The 24,314-nt window shown below is 36.1% G+C and overlaps 1 protein-coding gene across 2 annotated transcripts in view; it reads left to right on the top strand.

The window, feature by feature from the left end:
* Positions 1-24,314, top strand: part of LOC145666359 (uncharacterized) — a 43,573-nt gene that overhangs the window by 4,288 nt on the left and 14,971 nt on the right. Inside the window, exons 2-3 of one of the 2 annotated variants that reach the window (XM_081733513.1) lie at positions 10,500-11,043; positions 18,944-20,654. In XM_081733513.1, coding sequence (XP_081589639.1) covers positions 10,565-11,043; positions 18,944-18,977 — 513 coding nt within the window. In that variant the 5' untranslated portion in view covers positions 10,500-10,564 and the 3' untranslated portion in view covers positions 18,978-20,654. Of the gene's footprint in view, positions 1-10,499; positions 11,044-18,943; positions 20,655-24,314 lie in introns of those variants that run through there. The other variant, XM_081733512.1, reaches the window with a different exon arrangement.

Raw genomic sequence — 24,314 nt, 5'->3', positions numbered from 1 at the left:
TGCTTGCAGTTATTTGTTCCTTAAAGATATCTGTTTTCATGTCTTTCTATGCAAAGTGTTCTATTTTACCTGTAAATCTTCGAAACTGTGCGCCAAAACTACACCAGCTCCGAGGTAATTATTTTTTATTCGTCATACGAAGAAAGAAACTTTTAAGTTGTAAAAAGGTTATTAATATGAACAGGGATTTATTTTATTAAAGTAAGTTTATTTGAAAAATTTGTTAAAAAGAAAGGTAACATATTTCTGTTGCCTTTTTGTTTTACTTAAGTTTTAAATGTTATCAAATTAGTTGTTGATATATATGTCCATTGGGTAGTTCCGTATTAAGATTTGATTGGGATTGATTTTGGTGTTTGAAATATGAAAAAACATCATTACTTAGCCAAAAAAAAAAAAAAAAAAAAAAATGCGAGCCGGAGTCTATTTTTTAAATGTTTCAGTTCAGTAAAATATACCATTTACGCATGCTCATAATACGTTTGTTCTTTCGTTATTGTAATTTAGGTAGCGCTGGATTGTAAAAGGATTAGGAGGGAGCCCCATTGTATATCTTACAAGATCTCTATAGATAGTCTAAGGTTATTCTTTGCGTCATGTTCATTTCTGGTAAGAAGTCATGTTAGGATCCAACCTTAACCAGTATGTCTATGTTTCATATATCATTGCTACAAAATTTGACGCTAAACGCAAATAGAACCAATAAACCAAAAAATACAATAAGTTATTAGAAGAAATGTAAAGAATTAAATATTGGAGAAGCAAATTAAAACAGGCGACAACGATAAATTTAAGTAGAAACTGCTCATGCTGCATGCATGTGAGTAAAGGTAAATGGCTGGATAGAACAAGCAAATCTCCATAACATATTACGACACATCTTGAAAATGTTATCTATTTTAAGTGGAAAATTTGTATAGCATTGCTGTCACGTTTTATTTAAATAATATAAGCTAGTAATATAGTAGAAGATATTTTAGTTTTGGCGTTTCCTGTGCTCATTCAACACTGATCGTACGTTGAGTATTGGTAAATTTATTTAAAAAAAAAAAAAGCAAGAATTGTACCTCGATAAAATGTAATAATGTATAAGAAAATTATAATGATAATGAAGAAAAAACATATAGGCCTATGATATTTCATATGTAAGTAGAAGAAAGTAATAGGTTTTTCTTTCACAAGGGATAAGATTTTAAAAAATCGTATATTGGAGAGTATTTCGATATTTCTGTTAAGTTCTGTATTTTTAGCATTTAGGCATATCGTTATAAGTAGTAGCAAATTTTCGGATATTTTAAAATACTGCTTCCAGTACTTTTTATATCCCTAGTTTGATCACAAACAATTCGAAGCACTTACTCAATTTCACCTGAAGTGGTAACTACCGTTGTCTTCTTCCTTCATTGTCCACTGCCCTCACCTGTTCTTGTTACGCCACTGTCATAAGGACCACAGTTTCTAAAGTTTAACATGCAAAAAAATAAATAAATATGATACTAATCTCGTGAAGTAAACTGCAAGGAGATTGTTTATGATGCAGTTTCTTCTAAGACGGAAATCGATATTCTTCGATCGAAAAATTAGCAAGCAGACGCCACCGGCTACACGCACATTCTTTTCGAACAGCAGACAGACCGACGTCTATGACTAAACTTGGTTCGTGGTACTTCATTTCTATTTCTACAGAGTTTCTACGTTACTTTACAAACTGGTTCCTTTCAACCATCTGTTCATGGTCAGTACTTTGCTTCTTTCTAGTGCAAATGGAAACGGAACTTAAAGAATCATATTATTAATTTGTTATATAAAGTACAGTTAACGAAGTTTAATTTTTAACCCCCAAATAATTTATAATCTAGAAGTAAATAATAATAAATCAAAGTAATTAGTTATATGGTTCTTATAATTTAGAAAACAAAGCATAGAAAGGGAAATAAATTTCCTCCCAGGTCCCAGCAATGCACCTGGGTATATGCTAGGGGAAAAAAGCTGGAATATCCTCATTTTTTTATTTTCCGTCCCACGAAATAGTCCTACTGGCCACCGGTGCTAGTGCCGCTTCGCGTAACCTAACCTAACCATATTCAGTCTAACCAAATATCTCAAGGGCATTCCGTACTTTTCTTAAAGAAAATTGTGTGCATAGTTTCTTAACGGAACGCAGTTATGCGAAGTGACGTAATAACTACTACAGCGGACTCTTTTTAATTCGAACTTGGATAATTCGAACAAAAGCTTATTCCCCTTGAGAACTGTATTAAAAACAATGGTAAAAAATCGTGGGTAAATCGAACATTTGAACCTCCTGTTTGGATAATTCGAAGTATTTACAGTGCAAAAATTTGCAGTGTTCGACAAATTGCAAATAGAACAATTTAATTTCATCTGGTTTTTATTTATCTGTTATCTTATCCAGAAGCGACTATGGGAAAGAGAAATTTTGTTGATACCACCTCAGCTGGACTCCCTCCCGTTATAGTGAATCCGGCAGAAGATGGTTCGTACGCATCTTTCTACCTCATCAATAACCTGGAAGTGTCCATCTCTTCTGTAGAAATGTCAATGACCTTGAACCCTGTCCTCCACTAGCAAATGACTAGCAAGAACGAGATATTTGTGCAATTATTTATAACTGAACTAAAACAGTGACAAAAAGGTGAGTAGATTCGTCTGTTATCTATTGGCGTGCATTATGCACAATGTCGAATCGCGGCGCCTATTCTAATTCCTTACGAAAATGTGGTGCTTTATAGGTAAGGTGCATTGCAAGTTAATTAGTTTTTCATATACAATACAGTTATTTTGTTCTCTTGATTTTACTTTAAAATGAGAGTTTTTGGATAATTCGAATTTTTTCTTGTCCCCTTGGACTTCGAATTAAAGAGAGTTCACTGTATTTCGATTATCTCTGTTTTCCAGATAGGGCCGCGGTGGCTCCGTGGTAGAGTGTTCACCTCTGGATCATGTTGTTGCGGGTTCAAACCCTGCTCCCGCCAAGTGAAATTTGTCGTGGACAAACACCGTGTGCGTGGGTTTCCTCGGGGTTCTCCCGTTTCCTCCCACTTTCTTCATTTCATTCATTTCTGATCATCTCCGTCTCCTTTAGCCTAGCCGGCATAATCGTGGGACGTAAAACTCAAAATTTTAATTTCATTTCATTTTCAATTTTCCAGATACGCTAAAATTTGTATAGCATTGCTGTCATGTTTTATTAAAAAAAAAATATAAGGTAGTAATATAGTAGAAAATATTTTAGTTTGGCGTTTTCTGTGTTCATGCAACAGTGATCTACGTTGAGTATTGGTAAGGGTATTTAAAGAAAATAGAAAAAAGCAAGAAGCGTATCTCGATAAAATGTAATAATGTATAAGAAAATTATAATGATTTGGAAGAAACAAGATATAGGCCTATGATATCTCGTATGAAGTAGAAGAAATTAATAGATTAGGTTTTTCTTTGACATGGGGTAAAATTTAAAAAATCGTGTATGGATGAGTATTTCCATATTTCTGTATAGTTCTGTATTTTCGGCTTTTAGGTTGGGGAGAGTATTCCACAGTGAGACAAAATTTCTTTTCTGGCGTGTATTTATTATAATATTAAAAGAGTGAAAAAAAGTGAAGTAGCCATTTTTTGAGGGTATATCTCAGCTAGAATTGTAGATACATTTTATCAAAAAATGGTTTCGTAGTATATGTGGGAGGAAGCGAAAAGTAACCTAGGCCCTAATGTTTCACTGTGTACCAATAGTAGTGCACAGTGAGACCCAAATTAGTAAATACATTTGTGCTTCTAAATATTGTTTTTAGACTAATTATAACAACAAATAGAAGTTTATGTACACAAGCGAACACTTCCACTTTCAGGTTTTTGAAATTTTCTCCATGTTTTCCTGCATTTTACAAACGCGTAACAATGCATTCATTAATTTCCTTTGAAAAAGGTTTACGTTTTCAAAGCAAACTAATGCATGCATTGATATTCTCTTGTGAAAGAGCCTCAAAACACGAAAGATTTTAATTAAGCAGACTAACAGTGGAAATGTTTCCTTGTGCACAAAGCCTATACTACTCAAGTAAAAGAAAAATGTGACATCGATATTGTAAACAATACAAACAAACATGTGCAAAATGTCTTAACGGAAATCTATGCTTCCAAAACCTAAAAGAAAACTATGAAATCTTTCAGTCTCTTAGTTTGTATTTAAATCTGTTAAGGCACAACAGGGAAAACTAATCTACTCTACTGAAAAAACTATAGCATAGGCTTAAGAATAATATGATATCGACAACGTCAACAATTCGCAAACATGTGCAAAAAATGTCTTAACGCAAATTTATGCTTCCAAAACTAAAAGGGAACTTGATGAAACCTTCGAATCTCTTAGTTTGCATTGGAAGCGGTTTAGGCAGACCCGTAGCAATATCAGATGGACCAACGACTGCTATACCTTGTACGATAGGCTTCACAAACGCACCACTTTAGCACTTTTCCTTAAATAGGAAACTACATTCACCTTCTTTTCTTGAGGGATTGAATATTTTAGCGACATAGAACACATCCTTTGGGAAACGCACGAGAGCAAAATCACCTGCAACTGGCACACGATCTAAATCGGCGAATTCACTTAGGTAGTCTTCTGAAAGGAGATCTGACGCATCATTATCATCATCCGAACCACTCAGGATGGTGTCAATGTTGTCATTAATCGAAGGTTCGTCACTTTCGGTATCGTCAAATAAGTTACAAGCAATGTGCTTTTTTTTTGTTCCCGTTGATTTTGTTTTCTGAATTTGGCTTGCGAGTAGAGCTCACTCCGAAGTGTCTGTCTTTTTCCAGTTCGGCGTTTTCCAGTATTGTTTCTCTTACTTTCTGCTATTGGAAAACCACGAAACTCAGCTGGCGAAAGAAATGTTTTTCCAGAGGTACCCTCCTTTGAAGTTTGGGAGAATTTGCACTGCTCGTAATCCTTATCACATTGAGTCGTTGTTGAACTGTTGGGGGGTGTTGATTTTGCTTATGTGTCACTTAGAGTGCTGAATATGGAGGATGTTGATGCTTCCGGTGTCGTCGTTACTGTTCAAGGTAAAAAAATCTGAGGGGTCAAAGATGTCCTGATCAAAGGGATAAATTTTATTGGCTTTGAAGCCTGCAACGATGTTAGTTGGTGTAAGTGCTTCGCCAACTCATGCTGCAATTTGGTAAATAGGCAAGGGAACACCTGGATTTCTCAACAACCAAGAATCAACTGCAGCGTTGTAGTACACTTTTAAAGGTCCAAACACGGAGACATCTAGAGGCTATAACTTGTTACTGCACTGTGGAGGTATCGTAAGGATGGTAACACCAGCGCTCTTTGCCATATCGTTTACGCGGAGAGAAACGTGGCTTTTGTGATTATCGAAAATTAACAAAGACGGATTTTCCTTTGAATTGTGTGAATATTGAATAAAGTGTTAAAGAACTTCTGGAAATATGTCTGCTGTCATCCATCCTAAGGAATTTGCTAATCCTAAGGTTCCTGGAGGAGCTCCACTTAGCATGTGCGGTTTAAAGTTTTTCCTCGGAAAGAGCGTTACAGGAGGAAAAAACGTTCCAATTACTGAGACTATTGCTGTCAGTGTCACTAATTCTCCCTTCTCTCCAATAGTACATTTGTTGACTTGTTTTGTCCCTTCCTGTGCTATGACTTTTTTTCTTTTTGGACTGTTGTTACGCCTGTTTCATCCAAATTGAAAACACGCGATCCATTAGCAAACTGAGGAAAACGACTATACACCCCATTTAAGTTTTCAAAAAACGCATTGGCATTTCCCTCACTGAAAGCTGTTAATCTAAATACACTACAGCGCTCTGTTTGTCTTACGCTAAGGTTTGGGTTTCGGTACAAAAGCCCTCGCATCCACTCTATACCTACCCATTTGTGTTCTTTCCATGTTTCCGGTATTTTGACTTCATTTCTAACTGCCATTTCGTATGCCAACTCACGTAGTGCTCTTGTTGTCAATCCATAGCTTAACTTGCTGCACGGAACGGCGTACTCTGCTAGACTCTTTTCTTCCAATTCAGATAATGTCTTGCGAACACTATAGTTCGGTTGCATCTTGATTGGGACGTCAGGATTATTTCTCTTCTTCTTGACGTAGTGAAATAGTGTTTGAAAGGACAGCTTCTTCTCCTTTGCTGCTTTTCGTAATGAGTACTTCTGTTCCAGTACCAATTTCACTGCTTCTTCCATTTGTTGCAAATCAATATTTCCTATCTTTCTTGGAATACCTCGCCGCCTCACCATAATGAACCTAAAAATAAAGAAAGCATGTTAAAGACGAGGAAGTAAGTTCCCTACATTAGTATACTAAGCATACAAAAAAGGCTACACAGGATGGGAAAAGTTAGGCCTATATGTAAGATTTGTTTTCATATCACAGAGGAACTCGAGTAGTTCTTTAACGCACCTGCGCTGTTCCTAGTAGGTAGGCCTCTCATGGAAAGGAAAAACTTCAACACTAAGTAGTTGCTAGTGCAATGTAGATACAGATAGGAATTCAGCTATGCTGTGAAATAAATGTTTTGTCGAAGATATTTTATTGCAATTTTCGGAATGGCCTATGTGCTTGTACGGCTTTGATTTTGTTTTCTTCTCCAAAGTTAAGAAACCACGAGAACAGTTAAAAAACTACGAGAAGCATTTTATCACCAGACCACCAAACCTAGGGAAAATTATAGTTGCATGTGACGGTGGCGCCTTGTTGGGAGGGCTTCAAATAAATAGTTTTCAAACGTTACATCTAATGTTTTTGACTCAATCCATATTAATGTTGGCCTGGAAACAATGCTTGCCCCGAGCGCCACGTATCCTGATTACGGCCTTGCACCCACTATCCCGTAAAGTAACACAGAGCTTGTGCGTACACGTTTGAAACAGACGTGACAATGACGCCGTGAGCGAAAATATTGCTTTGGATTACATTCGAACAAGTATAAAACACTTGGTTGTCCAGCCACTTGTTTGCATACGTTGCCATTTTTTAAAATTCTCTTGTTTTAATAAATTGATCAAGATTATGTAGACAAACTTCATGAACCTGAACGACTGGTAGTAGCGCATCTAGAAAATAGAGAGAAAAGGGGATGGACTCAAGAATAGGAAAGAAAGATATGTCCAAAGTCCAATAATGTACTAAAAAACGCTTCTTTCTTAACGCATTTACTAGAATTTCGATCACAATATTAGTAATGTGTTGTAGCCAGTGTGAGAATTATTGAGGATGAGGCGAAACCACCTGTAAAACTAGACATGGATTGCATATCCATAATAAATTTGTTTTTCCTTATATTAATTTCTGAAATATATGTACACTTCATCCCCCTATAAAGTTCCCGTTAATTCGCATACTGCTTGTAGCTATAGGCTAGGCTTTATTCCTTTAATAGGCACACTTCTGGAGGCCTGCTCTCAAATATATTTAGTGACATGTTTCGTACTTATGCATGGTACTCACTGAGACGCCATCTGACTGTGTACTACATGTCTGTGTCTCAGTGTGTACTTTTCAGAAGTTTAACAAAACAAGTCGACTCAATTAACAAGAGCGAGTGACTACTTTCACCCGCTGTGAACCGAAACAAACCATGCCTCTTTTGAATTGTGCCATCACAATAATATAATATGACGTGACGGCATTTTGTAACAATTGCCTTAAATCAACAATAGTCGTAACTTTAGAAGTGGAAAAATAAAAACCTGTATTTCCTCACTCGTCCACACCATGCACAAACCGACTAAGCAACTGACTGCGAACTGATAGGGTTCCAACTGAGGGAGACACCTGGCGTCAAACTCGAAAAGCTACAGGGAAAACTTAATTTTCTCAATGTATACAATGTCACACTGTGGACTACCCTCCCCTATATCATTATTTTGGTATAAGTAGTAGCAAAATTTCGGATACGAGGCCAATGTAAAAAGTATCAGACCTTAATTTTTTCCACGCAATGTAGTGATTCTCAGGCGGCGCCACCGTGCACGGTGGAAGGAGGAACCTTAATGCGCATGCTTGAATTTTTTCACCGCGTTCGCGTGTGCCAGTCGTGAGCTGGTGGTCGCGAAGTGAGGTGCTGTTGGTAGTGTTCGTCGGATTTAATATTTCTCGCAAGATAACTGAACGAATTGAGCAAAGATACTGCATCAAATTCTGTCAAAGGCTGGGTGATTCTCAAAGCCAAACAATTCGTAAGATTCAGCAGGTGTTTGGAGAAGATGCGATGGGTGTAACACAAATTAAACAATGGTTCAACCGATTCAAAGATGGCCGCACATCAGTCGAGAGTGAGCAGCGTAGCGGCAGGCCCCAATCTGCTCGGAATGCAGCTATTGTTGAGCGGGTGCGAAATTTGGTGATGGCAGATCGCCGTTTGACAGTGTGGGAGATTGCAGATGATGTTGGAGTGAGTAAAGATTCTGCACATGGAATTTTGCGTGACGATTTGAACATGAAACGAGTGGCTGCTAAATTTGTACCCAAGTTGTTCTCTGGAACAAAAAGACACCCGTTTTGACGTTGCACAGGACATTCTGGACACTACCAACACTGATCCTGGGTATCTGAATTCCGTGATAACTGGAGATGATTCATGGGTGTACGGGTACGACCCAGAAACAAAACAACAATCGTCTCAATGGAAGCATCCCGATTCTCCAAGGCCGAAGAAAGCGCGGCAGGTGCGAAGCAAAATCAAGGTGTTGCTGACTATTTTCTTCGATGCCCGTGGAATTGTGCATCACGAGTACGCACCGGAAGGACAAACAGTGACAAAGGAGTACTATCAAGATGTTCTCAGGCGACTCCGTGACGCAGTCCGGCGCAAAAGACCAGACATGTGGACAGCGAAGAACTGGCACGTCCATCATGGCAACGCCCCAGCACATTCATCCCAATTGATCCACACGTTCTTAGCCAAACATGGAATTACATCCGTTCGCCAACCTCCCTACTCTCCAGACCTGGCTCCTTGTGACTTCTGGTTGTTTCCAAAATTGAAGACGCCTCTGAAGGGATCCCGTTTTGAGAGTAGAGAAGACATAATGCGGAACACCAGGACGGAGCTGAACAACATTCCAAAAGAAGACTTCCAGCGGTGTTTCCAGCAGTGGAAGGATCGGTGGGCTAAGTGTGTGGAAGCACAAGGGGCCTACTTTGAAGGGGATTAATGTCCCATATCTGTCAGGTATTTGCAACTATTTTTCTGGCCAAAGGTCGGATACTTTTTAGACAGCCCTCGTAACACAGAGCTTGTGCGTAAACGTTTGAAACAGACGTGACAATGACGCCGTGAGCGAAAATATTGTTTTGGATTACATTCGAACAAATATAAAACACTTGGTTGTTCAGCCACTTGTTTGCATACGTTGCCATTTTTTTAATTCTCTTGTTTTAATAAATTGATCAAGATTATGTAGACAAACTTCATGAACCTGAACGACTGGTAGTAGCGCATCTAGAAAATTGAGAGAAAAGGGGATGGACTCAAGAATAGGAAAGAAAGATAGGTCCAAAGTCCAATAATCTACTAAAAAACGCATCTTTCTTAACGCACTTGCTAGAATTTCGATCACAATATTAGTAATGTGTTGTAGCCAGTGTGAGAATTATTGAGGATGAGGCGAAACCACCTGTAAAACTAGACATGGATTGGATATTCATAATAATTTTTTTTTCCTTATATTAATTTCTGAAATATATGTACACTTCATCCCCCTATAAAGTTCCCGTTAATTCGCATACTGCTTGTAGCTATAGGCTAGGCTTTATTCCTTTAATAGGCACACTTCTGGAGGCCTGCTCTCAAATATATTTAGTGACATGTTTCGTATTTATGCATGGTACTCACTGAGACGCCATCTGACTGTGTACTACATGTCTGTGTCTCAGTGTGTACTTTTCAGAAGGTTAACAAAACAAGTCGACTCAATTAACAAGAGCGAGTGACTACTTTCACCCGCTGTGAACCGAAACAAATCATGCCTCTTTTGAATTGTGCCATCACAATAATATAATATGACGTGACGGCATTTTGTAACAATTGCCTTAAATCAACAATAGTCGTAACTTTAGAAGTGAAAAAATAAAAACCTGTATTTCCTCACTCGTCCACACCATGCACAAACCGACTAAGCAACTGACTGCGAACTGATAGGGTTGCAACTGAGGGAGACACCTGGCGTCAAACTCGAAAAGCTACAGAGGAAACTTAATTGTCTCAATGTATACAATGTCACACTGTGGACTACCCTCCCCTATATCATTATTTTGGTATAAGTAGTAGCAAAATTTCGGATATTTTAAAGTACTGCTTTCAGTACTTTTTACATCCCTAGTGTGATTACAAACAGTTCTACCCACTACTAAATTTCACCTGATGCGGCAATTACCGTTGTTTTCTTCTGTCCCGCTCATAAATTTTGTTAAAGCGAATAATATTTTTCTTATTGGTTTCAGATCTATTGGTTTTTCTCGAACATTGACTTCTGAAGGTTTCAAATCTCTGACGTGAACAGTTTTATATGACCGAAATGGCTTCACGTTATTTCAACTTTGACTGTAATAAAATTGAAATAAAAACAGAAAACAATCGTATTAAAGGTGAAATAAAAACAGAAAATGAGTCATTTAAAGAATGTAATTATAAGCTATGTACTAGTAACACTAATGACCATAAAGACCCTCTTGCAGTACATAAGCAACGAGAAACTGCAACGGAAGGAGAGAATATCGCTTTAGGAAGGAGTGAAGGTGAAACTATATCAGATTGGAAACTAACTTCGAAAGCAATATGTTTGGTGAAGCGTTTACCAACGGCTGATGTATTTGGAAGTGGCGAATGTTTTCGCAGTAATATCATGCCAACATCTTCGGATCTTACAAACATCACAGAAAGATCAAGCAGTCACATGTATGCCACTATTGGAAACAAGAACGATGACGAAGAGGATGTTCAAGAAAACAATAATCGAGAAGCTGGTAGCAATGCACAGGCCCTAAGGTACGTTTAAATGCGTTTATTTCACCTCAGATATGTTTTGTATAAATATTTCTTTTCAACATTTGCAATACTTCGCTAAGTATTCATTTCTCCTTTACCTTAAACTGTGTTATTGGAATCGCAAACATCTGAACACATAAATAATTCAACCTAATGCATTCCGTTGTAAAAGGTAAGACAGTTCGGCACTGAGATAATTATGCAAAGGTAATGGTAAATTGCTATAAACCACCTTGCACCAGGGCTTAAATATCAGGATTGAATACTTACACGCTTCTGAGTAATGTCAGTATTCGGTAATTCTTTTCCTATTACAGGGAACAGTACCTCGCCGAATTATTTATATCTTTCCCCTCTACACAAAAAGTGTTCATGATATAAAAAGCATATTTTAATATTCATTTATATATCGGTTTTGAAACTGTAAGACTGTAAGATTAGTTTATATACAAAACACCTGGGTAATTAAAACAACCAAACGTGGATCACACGACGGAATTATCAAGTTTTTTTTTTTTTTTTTTTTTATAAGATTGTTAACGCTACAGAATCCTTTCACTTATTGTGATATCATTAATATTGATGTATCACAAACGAACTCTTACTAGACCAACCATAAATTCACCTTTTCCTCTTTTACAAGTAGTTTATTTTATTATATGGCTCATTAACTTAACTGGTAAAAGTTCTTTTCTCAGAATGCTATATCTTTAGATGGAGTGTCTCATAACATGCACTTGTACCGTTTGTAAAGCTTTTTTTCTTGTTGATAAAAGGTTTTTTCTTGTTACTTTTGTATGACATTAGCAGGCAAAATAATGTGATCTGCTAAAAAAACGCTTTCATTTGTTCTTTGAAAACTGACCATGTTATTGGGTCAAGTTTGCTCACTGGAAGTGTGATCACTTCCGGCATTGAGACTACGGTTTCTGTCCCAAATCGCGATAGATTCCTTCGATTTCTTGGAGTTCTGATTTGGTTCTCACTTTCCTTATTGCACTATTGTTATGCGTTTCATCTTTTTCTTTAGCCTGGGTTCATAAACATAGGATGTTTAAACTTAAAATAACCATTCTACAAATAAATGTTGACAGTTAAGAAGCCCAAGGTAAGAGAATCTAAGAGGATTAAAATTCAATTGATATCGATAGGATTTGATAACATTACAAAGAGAAGGAAGTTATGAAAACTTAACTAGTCTCTTTCGACTTTTTCAAGCGAATAGATTACTTCCATACTTCATTTTGCTTAGGTATAGACAGCAATACCTATTCTATAACGAAATGTTTTCAAGTTATAACTTTAGGGTTTTTCTTTGTGTTTTAATAATAATTAATCACATAACCGTTTAATGAGAAATATCGAAACTGGTACTTTGTAATTGTTTAATGAAATTGGGGCAAACACTATTAATATAATGTGTGCTGTTGTACGTTTATTTAATAAGTAAGCATTAAATTATTTCAATGATTGACTTTAAGAAATTTATTAACGCAAAATTTTAAGATTTTCAAGTAGAATACTTTTAATAGAAAGTGCGAGACAAAAGAGAGAATGAAGAACGAAAATAGTTAAGACTTTCAGCTACAGTAACTGACTTGTGTAGGAAATGACTTCATTTTACCCTCACTGAAACTTTGTTTTATGCAGTTTTGACTCTTGCCTTTAGGCAAGCTATAACCAGTATTCAACCTGCATATATCATTATGGCGTGATGTGCTGTTACTGTAGAGGAAATATAGGTTTTGGAATTAGCCATATAGATTCACACTCAGATTAGAAACGAAATGTGAAAGTTCTTTGTGTTTTCTTCCGTCTCAACAACGTAAAATTTAATTCAATCATGTATTACATTTAAATAAATACACATAAGAAATGTAAATATATAATGGTCATTTTCATCAAGTGTTTCTTAGACGTCGAACATAATAGGTGACGGTTGACCACAGTGGTGGCTAAGAGTGGAAGATCAGAGTAATTTACTAAGGCTAAGGTACATAGTGGGCTTAGTGGATCGTGGTGTGAAGTAGTGAGTGTTTAATGGATGAAGTTTTTATTGATTCAAGCTTTTCGGATAGACACATCACCTTTTTAAATCTGAAATATGTTTGACAATTTTCTAAAATTTTCTTTGTCTTTATTAAAATTTTCAATAGAGGTATAATATTAATATTACACGTTACAGTAGTGATGAGTAATGTTTAATGTTTCGGATGGAATTCTCGAACTCATTACATTGGGATGTTTTAAGCTATGTGTTGGTTATTAGCATTGTATTGATGTCATTTTGGTGGATTCAGTAATAACTAATTGAACGTGTAATCTACCTATATTTAACACAATATTACCCTATGCGTTCCAGCCCTGATGATTCATAACTACTAAGAATAGATAGAAAACTTGTCGACTGGAACGCTTACGATTAGATATTAAGTATTCCATCTAATAGTCCTACGGGAAATGAAATGTTTTTCTTTATTTTTCTTTTATGTTTCTCGCTTTTCTGCTTCCTCTTTTAACTCCCAATATTATAATTTTAATTTCATCGACTCGTGTTCTTCCTGTTTCTACTTCTTTCTTCCCTTCCGTTTCGACTTATATGATGATATGAAGAGGAAAATTTTTTGTTCGTGTCCAAATCAGTTCTTCCTACGTGGGATGCCGGCTAATTGTGCCAAATTTAGAATATGTCTTATACGTTCAAGTGGTTATTATTTTATTCACGGCAGAAATTGATTAGAATTTGAAATTTTACTTTTTTGCAATTTTGCATTCAAGACACACATTACGCAGAAATGCAATAAATTATAGAGATGTTCTAGGGATATCAACCAGGTGAAGTGCGACGATAGAGTCGACGTTTCAAGAACTGACACCGTTCTTGTCTTCAGGGTGATTATACTGACACCAGTTCGTGTGTATTATATATAGGAAAGGTAAGGGGGTTGGACTTAAGAATCAGTGTCTCTGATTGCATGGCCTATAGCTTGACGCTGATTGGTCGTATTCATATATGCTTTCTTTATGAATGGTGCCGATGTCTGGGTAAGGTTAAATCCTGTACCCCTGTTGATATTGTTGGGTTCTTGTATTATAGTAAGAGATTGTTTAATTATCCTATCCCAGTGGTTTGAGCTCTTTAAAATAATTTTCGTGTCTGAAAATAAAATTTTGTCCCGTTGTACTTTGTTCCTCCAGGGCTGATTTCTCCGGATGAAACAGCTTGATGTGTCTCTCACGCTCCTTGCATCGATATTCTGTTGTTCGTCCTGTTTGTACTATGTAAGTTTTCCCGTATTCGCAGGGAATGCATTATACTCCTGGTGTTTTAAGACCCAAATCGTCTTTAACTGGACGGAGTAGGTTATGTTAGGTTAGGCGGTCTGTGTATGATTTTGATGTGTCTCTTCATGTTCCTAGGAATTTTTCCAGATAGCTTCCCAGTGTATTGCAGGACTGCAATGTTGACTGGATCCTCAGATTCTGTAGTGGTCTCTTTACTGAAAAAGGTCCTTTTAAGGACCAATCGAATGTCATCTTCATTGTATCCATTCTCCAGTATGGTCTTCGTGAGATGTGCAAGTTAACTGCAGAAGCTTTCTTGGTCCCAGATGATTTTGCTCTAAGCGCAAGCGTGCTAGTGACTGTATTGCCTTTTGGTGTATTGTGAAAGCTGCTTCCATTAAGATAATGTTCAGTGTTGGTATTTTTTTTTTTTTTTTTTTTTGTAAACACTGTGGCCCAGACTTCCATCAGGTTTGCGACGAATGAGGATGTTTAGAAATTGTATGCAGCCTTTGATGTTGCTGCGTTGATTCTTGAGAAATTCAAGGAACGATCGCAGTGCATTTCTCCCACGAGGCCAGATAACAAAGGTATCTTTAACATATCTATAGAAACACGATGTCTTTAATGGTGCTGATTCTCGCACTTTCTATTCGAAGCTTTCTAGGAAAAGGTTGACACTGGTGATCCCATGGCAACGTCGTCCGTTTGTTCATAGTACTGTCCGTCGAAGAGGAAATATGTGGAAGTTATTGTGATCTTGAATAAATCAACAGTCCCCGGCGAAAGTGCTCACTGATTAAATGTTACGTGTCTTATACTGGGACTCCAGTAAACAGAGAGACCACATTAAAAATGACTAGGATGTCGTCTGGAGAAATGCGTATCGTGTTCAATATTTCCAGGAATTCACATGAGTTCTTGACGTGCTTTGCAGACTGTCCTATTAGCGGTTAAAGAAGGGTAGTCAGGTACTTAGCCGCACAGTAAGTTGGGTTTCCAATCGCCCAAAGAATATGTCTAATTGGAATGTCAATCTTGCGTACTTTCGGAAGCCCATACAGTCTCGGCGGTTGGCAATTATGTGGCGTAATTTTTGTGCGTGTTTCTTCTAGTATGTTGGTTTTCTTCAGAAGGTTGATAATACTACGTTCATTAATGGAGGTGGGCTCTTTCTTGAGTTGTCTATAATTCGAGTCGTTGAGTAAATCCGAGATCTTCTTGTAGACTTCAGTGAGTATGAGTAATGTCGCGTTGCCTTTGTCCGCTGGCAGTACAGTATTGCTAGCGTCTTGACGAAGTTTCTTAATTAATTTTGTTCTCTTTTTGATGACTGGTCTTTGCGATATATTTTTCTGTACTGTGTGCCTCTAGTACTGACTCTGAATTCTAAAAATATATTTATAACTCAAGAAATATGGATTTTCAAATGTTTAGTTTCTTCAATATTAATTCTAATGATACAAAGTTCCTCCCCCCATTAATCTAGCTCTTTTCTCCTTCATTTGATTATTTTCACTCCTGTGTCATACATTTTAACTTAGTCAACTTCTCTGTATTATTATTAATATTAAAAGTAGTAGTACTATTACTTAAATCAATATTTATGATGATGGTGATCTCAAGTTGTTACGGTGTACTTATTTTACACGTCTGTTATGAAATCGGTTTCTTTACTTAACTCCAGAAAAATGTTTGACGTTTGTTGTGGTCACACTCTTATCCCCGGATTTAGCACCACGTCGTAAGTACTTACTTGTTCACTAATAAGATAAAAGTCTAAATAACACAAATATTATATCACTTCTAATAGAATTCAGTAGTACTGACAGTCAATAAAGAATATAAAGGTAAGATCATTACAGCATATTGTGTTCATCTTATTAAATGCATAATTAGTTATTTGTTCACGGATATAATCTTTACTTCAGTAGTACATACATTGTCTTATAAACAATTGGTCACATATAGATATATAAATAAAGGTTATGAGGCGCATACTGTAAATAACTCATGAACACAAGATGAGGTATTTAAAGTAGCAGGATACCAAGTACGGAAGTACATTCGAGAAAATATTTGAAAATGCTTACAGATAATAGCGAGTGTAGGAGTACGAGTGGAGAACGAGGTGTCTTGGTTACAACATGCTGTATTTTAAGTGCATCGGGAAATACATTGTCATAAGCAATGATCTCCCCTCGAAAAACCTTCAAGCCACACATGATTCGCAGTGCCCCTCCCTGAACCCTGGGGTTAGTTACTAGCTCTGGATGGATGACAGGTGAAGTTTTTCCTGAAGTGATGAGACATTTCATTAAACACAGTGGCTCTTCAAAGGACAATCCAACCATTTTTATATATGATAATCATGAGAGTCATTTGAGTATTGAGGCGTTGAATGTTGCTAAAGAAAAAGGCATGATTGTAGTCACTTTACCACCACACTGTAACAGCAAACTACAGGCGTTGGATGTGTGTGTTTTATTCATTTAAAGATCATTATAATGCAGCTGTCGATTCGTGGTTGCTGCATCATCCTGGAACGCCAATGGCAATTTACGATATTGCTGCCTGTGTTGGGGTAGCTCACGAACGCTCTATGACACCATCAAACAACAAATCTGGCTTTAAGACAACGGGAATTCTTCCATTCGATAGTGAAATATTCACTGCTGATGACTTTCTAACCAGTTATGTTACTGATCGTGATCCTTGTGATAACTCAAATGATACAACAGCTCCAGCAATCAGTGATAGTCCCCCAATGGTAGTTTGTGCTGAAAGTGTTGAGGACTCTTCAGGTCCTAGTGTATTCGGAGCAAGTATAGAAATAGGCATATAAACCAATAGCCCTATTGAAAGTAACACTTCCAAATTTATCAGTCCAGTCCTTTTCAAAGGATTCCCTAAAGCTGGTAAAAGCAAACGAGCTGCGACTGGTCGCACGAAAGCGTCAAGCATAATCCCAACTGATACGCCTGAGAAACAGAAAATTGAAAAGAACCTAGAAGAAAGACAATTGCGCAAACGGAAATCATCAGGTGTGTGTAAAGGTTTATTTCCTTGCAACAAGAAAAGAAACGAATATGATTTCATTTCCTCTGATAGCGACGATGAATGTGACCATAACATTTCATCAAGCAGTGGTGACATAGAATTTCCTGATACGAGCCCTACATTTCCGCACGTTGATCCTAGTGGTTTTCAAGAGCTTGAACGTGATCCAGAAGTTGATGATTTTGTGTTGGTTGACTTCACGTGATCTAGAAACATTTTTTACATCGCAAAGGTTATTATGTCAAAAGACAATAATAATGATTTACAAGTTAGTTTTTTAGAAAGTGCGTAAAATATGAACCATTAGTTCATCTGTCCGATGTGAAAATGATATTCCCAAATCCGAAACGTTTAGAATCCACAAAGAGATTGCAATCTTTTGTGACATTCGACAATAACTTCGATTTGCTTAACATCCGTTAACTATGTAAGCGCATATCGAGCCGTAACAGTTTAAAATTATATTGTTTCGCAAGAGAAACCATAAGTTGCTTTGTTTTTATTAGTAAGACCATGTTACTTTTGGTTTTTGTTTTTATTCCTTACTATGTCTCACTGTGGTCCATGGCATGTCTCATTGCGGCCCTATGATGGGCCACAATGAGATAAACGGAGACTATTTTTCGATTTATCGTCACTTCCTTACTTTAACCGATATTTGTTTGGAAATACATGCTTTATGTGCACAATGAACCAAATTCTCATTATAACTTAGGTTCTTAATTTTATAGACACGATTAAACAAAATATTACTGATTTACTACTTTTTGTCTCATTCTGGCCCACCCTCCCCTATATATATTTTATTTGATGGGCTCTTTCTTAACCTACAGTCGATATTCTTGTATATTAAGTTCTCAAATTAATATTTTTATACTTATCACTTAATAAAAATTTAACAATAGTTATAAGCATGCAAGCACTGTAACTACCCACATTAAATCATTTATATTATCACAATAATACTAACAATATCTTTCAGTGCGGATTTTTGCTTTTTATTATTATTATAATGCATACCTTCAATATCAGATAATTGTGAAAAAGAGTAATAATAATATATTTATTGAACTGCTGCTCTGTCTCACGACGCCATCATAGTTGTTTTGTATTTTCCTGCAATCAACTCGGGTGCTGATTGGCTCCTGAATGCTCTTGAATTGCATTGTTTCGAACAGGACCGAAACGAAATTTCTTGAATGAAACTATTGAATTCAAGAGAAAAATGACGTCAGTGCTGGCCTCTTTTTCATCAAATACTCTTGAATGGTCTTGAACAAGAGTCTTGTTCAAGCTTTCTTGGATCGTCTACAAGGAGTATTAGACATATACAAATTCTCTATATAATGCAACCATACTAATATAATAGCCACAAAAACCTACCTTCTTCCTCATTGGTCGGAAGAAATAGCCAGTCAACGACGTCTGTTGAAGACAGCCTAAGCCAATCATAGAAACCCAAAAATATGACTACTCAACCAATAAGAGAACATTTCAAAATAACGGGAGAAACATCATGAATGAGCATTAACATATAATTCTCTTTATTTGTCAGGGGTGGTGGTATAATGACAAGGTTAAGGAATTAATAGATGGTCAGTATGAATTAGTGAATAAGAAGAAAGAAGAGATCATACAAGAAATAAAGAAAAAGGGATCAAAAAGTGTGTAAATGAAAAACGGAGAATATCAGTGTTAAAAGGTTTTCCAAAGTTTCACAAGAAAAAAGTGAAATTAAGAATAGTGATGGATTGTAAGAATAATTAATTTAAACCATTGGAGAGTGAATTGATACCAGTTTTAAAGTGGATAAGAGACAGGACTCATTGGTAGTTAAGGAATATAGTGAGGTAATAGACTACATAACTAATGCTGTAATTGAAAACAATTGTATTTTGTTTAGTCTGGATGTCAAAGCTGTGCTCCTTAGTTTAGGTTCCATATTGCATGATATTAAGGGGCCATGGGGGAAGAAAGTATGAAAAATTTTAAACGGGAGAACGTAAGAAAAGCTCTCAACCTGTGGGATCTTATTTTTTGTACACTGAAAAGTGACATATATAGAATTAAGGTAGGTTTGATTATAGGGTCTAAGATAAGCCCTATGTTATCAGATATCATTATGAATGTATGCTAGAAGAAGGTAATGAAGAAGGAATGATTAGGTATTAGTGTAGGTGTGTTGAGACTGTTTTGGAATTTGGGAAGAGTCTAAGTAAGGGTTATTGGATTTTGTAAAAATCATTTAGGATAAGGAAAAAGGCATAGAGTTAGAGCTCGAGTTAGAGAAGGAATGTATTTTTTGTTATTTGGATATTTTGATGAGTAAAGAAGGGAGGAGAATTAGAAAATAAGGGTACCAGAAAGAATGCAATGCGGGTATTTATTGTAATTAGAAAAGTAGTGTGGACATAGCACAGAATCTAATTTTATAAGAAATATGATGACACGAATTACCAACATTAGTAACAAAAATGTAGAGGACAACATTGAAGAGTTTGAAAAGCAGTTATATGAGAATGGGTATAGCAGAAGAGATATTTTTAAAGCTTCTGTGGGTTTCGGGAATGATGAAAATGGAGAGGAAGGTAAAGAGGTAATTTGGAAAGGTATTATTGGGTTAGGGGAGAAGATAGAAGTTCTTAAAAAGATGTTAAGAAAGCAGGATATGAGAGCGTAAAGAAAAGGCAGTAGGTAGTTTTTAGTGGTAGTAAGAAGTAAAAAAGAAGAAAGAAAGAAAAAGGAGAAGAAAGGTGTTATATATCAAAATGTCTAGATTGTGATATGAAATATATTGGAGAAACAGATAAATTTTTGATTGAATGAATTAAACAACATAAGAGTGATGTAAATATAGTACAGAAATTAATGCTACATACGAACATGTCAAGGAAAAAGGACAGAAGGTAGACTGGGAAAAAGTTATGATGTTAGAATATGAAGAAAGTATGTTTCCGAGGAAGTGGAAGGAGGCACGGCGGGTAGAAAAAGAAGATAAGTACTTAATGAACTGGAGTAAAGGCTTGAGTATAAAGAATAGAGAACGCTTATTGACAAATACAGGGGTTATATGTTAATATTGATTCATGATGTTCGTGTTCGTTTGATAGGTTCTCTTATTGGACGCCATATTTGGGCGTCTATGATTGGCTCAAGCTATCTTCACATGGTGTCGTTATTGGCTATTTATCCTGAACAATGAGGGAGCAGGAAGGCTTTTCTGGCTTGTATAGTAATTTAGTTACATTGTATACAGATTTAGTGTATGTGTGATGAGGATCTTGGTTAGAAGACCTAACATGTAAATTATTTATTTTTATGAATAATACAGTGTTGTTTAGGAGTTCTGTGTTTTATTTCTGTTCTTATTTGCAAAATGTAGCACTATGGTGTGCTGTCAAATGGCTGTAGATTAAGTCTGAAACATTAGCAGTTACTCTACGAATTCTTCACGTACATACATCGATTATCGCCAGATAGAGTTGTAAGTGACAGGTGCAGAGTAATAGAAATTACGTGATATATTTTATAGCAGTAATATTGAGAGTATCTGGGAATTATGCTAAATGGCTGATCGTCCGTTTCAGCGTTCTTCATCGGTAAGCCCGTTCTCGATGGCAGAATAGGTTGTAATTGCTTGTACTTTTCTTTAGTCCAATGTACGTTGATACTAACTCCATCTCTTAGTATCGGTGGCACTAAATCATGGTCTAAGAAAACGCACAACTGTAGTAATTTATGTGTGCACCCGTGTGTGTTGCACAACTTACGCAGCGGATTGATACAAAAGGAAGTCTCTTTTTGATAGCTTGTTTAACATCATAACAGTGAAATGTATTTTTAAACATTTGTACTAGTGAAATACTTGCCTTGTTAAGTATAATTGTAGAAATTGAAGAAAACATTTTTTTAATAATTTCTACATTACAAGTATTCCGAGTATAGTACTTTGTGTGAAAGAGAACCAAAAAATGCCAAACCTTTGAAATATATCGATGCAGAGGCTGCGGGTTTGTAAATCACTAGAGGTCCTTTAATTTAACATTCAGGACCAAGAATCTCGGCTTGGGGTGTAAATAACACTCAGGCTTATAGGAGAATCCTTTCAGGGATAATTCTGGAAATTGGTCCTCCTAAAATTGTAATTTTAAGTAATTTTGAATGAATAGATTTTTTCGTGTTTCTTCTTTTTTGTCATAGTGGAAAATATGTATTCTTCGATGAGAGTATAGCGGCTTAACTAATGATATTCTAAGATTCTAACCCCCGACTTTAGAAGAAACAGACATCAATGTGTCATCCGGACATCCAAATGAAACGTAATCCATTCGATACGGGGGGGTGATGCAATGAAAATTATAAATAAACTCTATCAAAGAATTGAATGTTCATAGCTTCAATACACATTCGTTTACACACTTCAGTTAATAAGGTAATCATTTTGTAAAGGATACATATACTTGATATAGTAAGTGATGATATAGCAACAAGCATTAATGTAAGTTATAGTAAATTTCCTTCCGACGAAAAGCGTGCATAGAAAAAAAGCCCCTTTTTCCTGTCGTTTCAAAATTTTTATAAAGTAGCTAAGTTTTATAGGTTTAACTTCAGTATATGTCCAATTGTCTCGAGATGCTGGGTTAATGGCAAAAATTTTGTGGCTCATACAAGATTTTTAACACTTCCGGCTTTAGTAGAGAGGTTAGTGCTTTTAAGTTATAAGTAGGTACTGTAGTTTCCAAACATATTCGTTATTCGTTTATGCTTGTGCCCAGCATCGCTTCGCGCCTGCTCCCTACGGGACCAGCCCCCCAAGTTTCGTCCAGCCTTAAGAGGAATATATACTAATTATTATTGAGTTGTTGCATGTTTTACGCATCAATAATATTTTCAGTGTATATCAGTTTTCAAGCATATTGATCTGTACGATTATTTGGACATGCACCAAAATAATAATACTCTAGATTAGATTAAGATATTATTTTAAGAAAGGAAAGTGAAATGTAATAATATCATAAAGTAGAACCACAGCTCGTAAAACAGGGTGGATTGATTTAAATAAGTCTGATTTAAATTACTTGATTTTTTTACAACAAAATCTTTGCTTTAAATCAAATTCCGAAATAAATTAATAGAAAGTGAAAATAAGTAAAATCTCGTTTGTGTTCTGTTATTTCGATTATGGAAGTTAATGAAAATGCGATGAAACTCAAATATAAAGTATGTACACTATAGTATGAAAACAAGTATCATGCAGTGAATGATGAGGGAAAATCCCGTTTTGAATTTGGAACGGAGCAATCCCCCTTTCTTCTCGTAGTAAGATTGGGTTTGGGTTTTTAAATTGTTAACTATTCCAACGGGAAAATAACCATGGATATTTAAGACGAAAATTCATTTGTGTGCGTGCCTGTTTGTTTAATCCCAGATAATACGGTGTATTTAGAGTGTTCCTATCCCCTCTCCGAATTTTTTTTTAAATCGTATAACTTTAGGCTAAATTTATGTATTTTATGCCGCAAGCTAGTTCCGATTTTTAAAAAATACGCCCCTGCCAAATATCAGAAACTTTTGTGAAGAAAAGTGTCATTTTGATAAATGTTGCTGTACTTTTTCCTTTCTTCCTGCTAATTAACAAAATGAAAGATTGTCATAATTTTTGGATATGTTATAGGATTGCACTATGTAGCTTTAGGGTCCCTTTCTCAAAAACCTAATATATTTTTATTAGATATATGATGAAAGTCACGGTAATCAATATACAATAAAAGTTTAGAAAAAAACGATATTTGGAATTTTAACGGTTGTTCTCCCTAAGTCACTATTTTTTAATTTAGGAGTTGTTTCAGACGTATCGTAATATACGTTAAAACATATATTAAACGTAAGAAAGCGTCATTTATGAACTATTATGCATTGATAAATTCGACATTTGAATACTTTTTCTAAGTAGACGTAATGCTCGCTTCAACTGGTAGGTGTCACTACATGCATTTTCCCTTCCTCCCCTTTCTTTTTGGCAATAGCTGAAGTTGAGAAAGGGTGGATGCGTGGGGACTTCTGTTGAAAGATAAACGAGAAGGAATGTATGTGAGGAGAAATTCCAGCTTCATTTTCGGAAACCCAAAATTCTGACCGCCAGACCAAACCAGAGTTTTTAAGTTTTTCCTTTTTTATACGTAAACGGCAAAGGATGTTACGCAATCACCGTAAGGAATGTCGTATTTTATAAAACTAAAGATTGATATTTTTCACACTTTTTCATTTTATATTATTTATTTATTTTCTAAAAATTTCCAATGTAATAGGAAAGTAATTAGCATGTTAGCTGTAAAATTCAGTATGCCGAAATATCAATTATTTTCATGCATTTGTGTCGGAGAGAGTAAGGCAACCTATTTTGCCCTATACTTTATAATGGCTTTAGTAACCCTTAGTGCAGGTTTTTAGACCTGATTCCGTTTCGTCTTATTTCACCTAGCTTCGTAATTGTTTTTAATATGCGGGGTCAACACCAAATTTTTTTATTATTCTTGTTAGAGTCGAATTCGGAACCACGCTCACATCACGTAGGATAATATCCGGATGAAGGAAATGGTTTTAAGTAGCCCATATAGGAGGGAGACATGTCAGTCTATTCTTCTTATAGAGATGATCATCCGCGCAGTGACTTTACCTTTGAAAGTTCCTTCTTAAAATGTTTCCAGAGAACCCTCTAATTTTCTTACGTTGTTTCGGGGGGCACAGTGGTTCAGAAGTAAAGCGCTTACTTTGGTGGATGGGATTCTTGGTCCCGGTCAAATAAATTTGTGGTGGACAACATGTTGTCCATTTTTTTTCGGAGTACTTCCGTTTCCTCCCAATTTTCATCCCACCAATTTCATCATTATTCACTTGCTTTAATCCTCGTTTCCCTTAACCTAACG

This window comes from Thermobia domestica, chromosome 12, assembly GCF_964235325.1.
Source record: "Thermobia domestica chromosome 12, izTheDome1.hap1.1, whole genome shotgun sequence".
Lineage (NCBI taxonomy): Eukaryota > Metazoa > Arthropoda > Insecta > Zygentoma > Lepismatidae > Thermobia > Thermobia domestica.
Note: the sequence above shows the minus strand (reverse complement) of the source record. Positions and strands in the feature narration are given on the sequence as shown.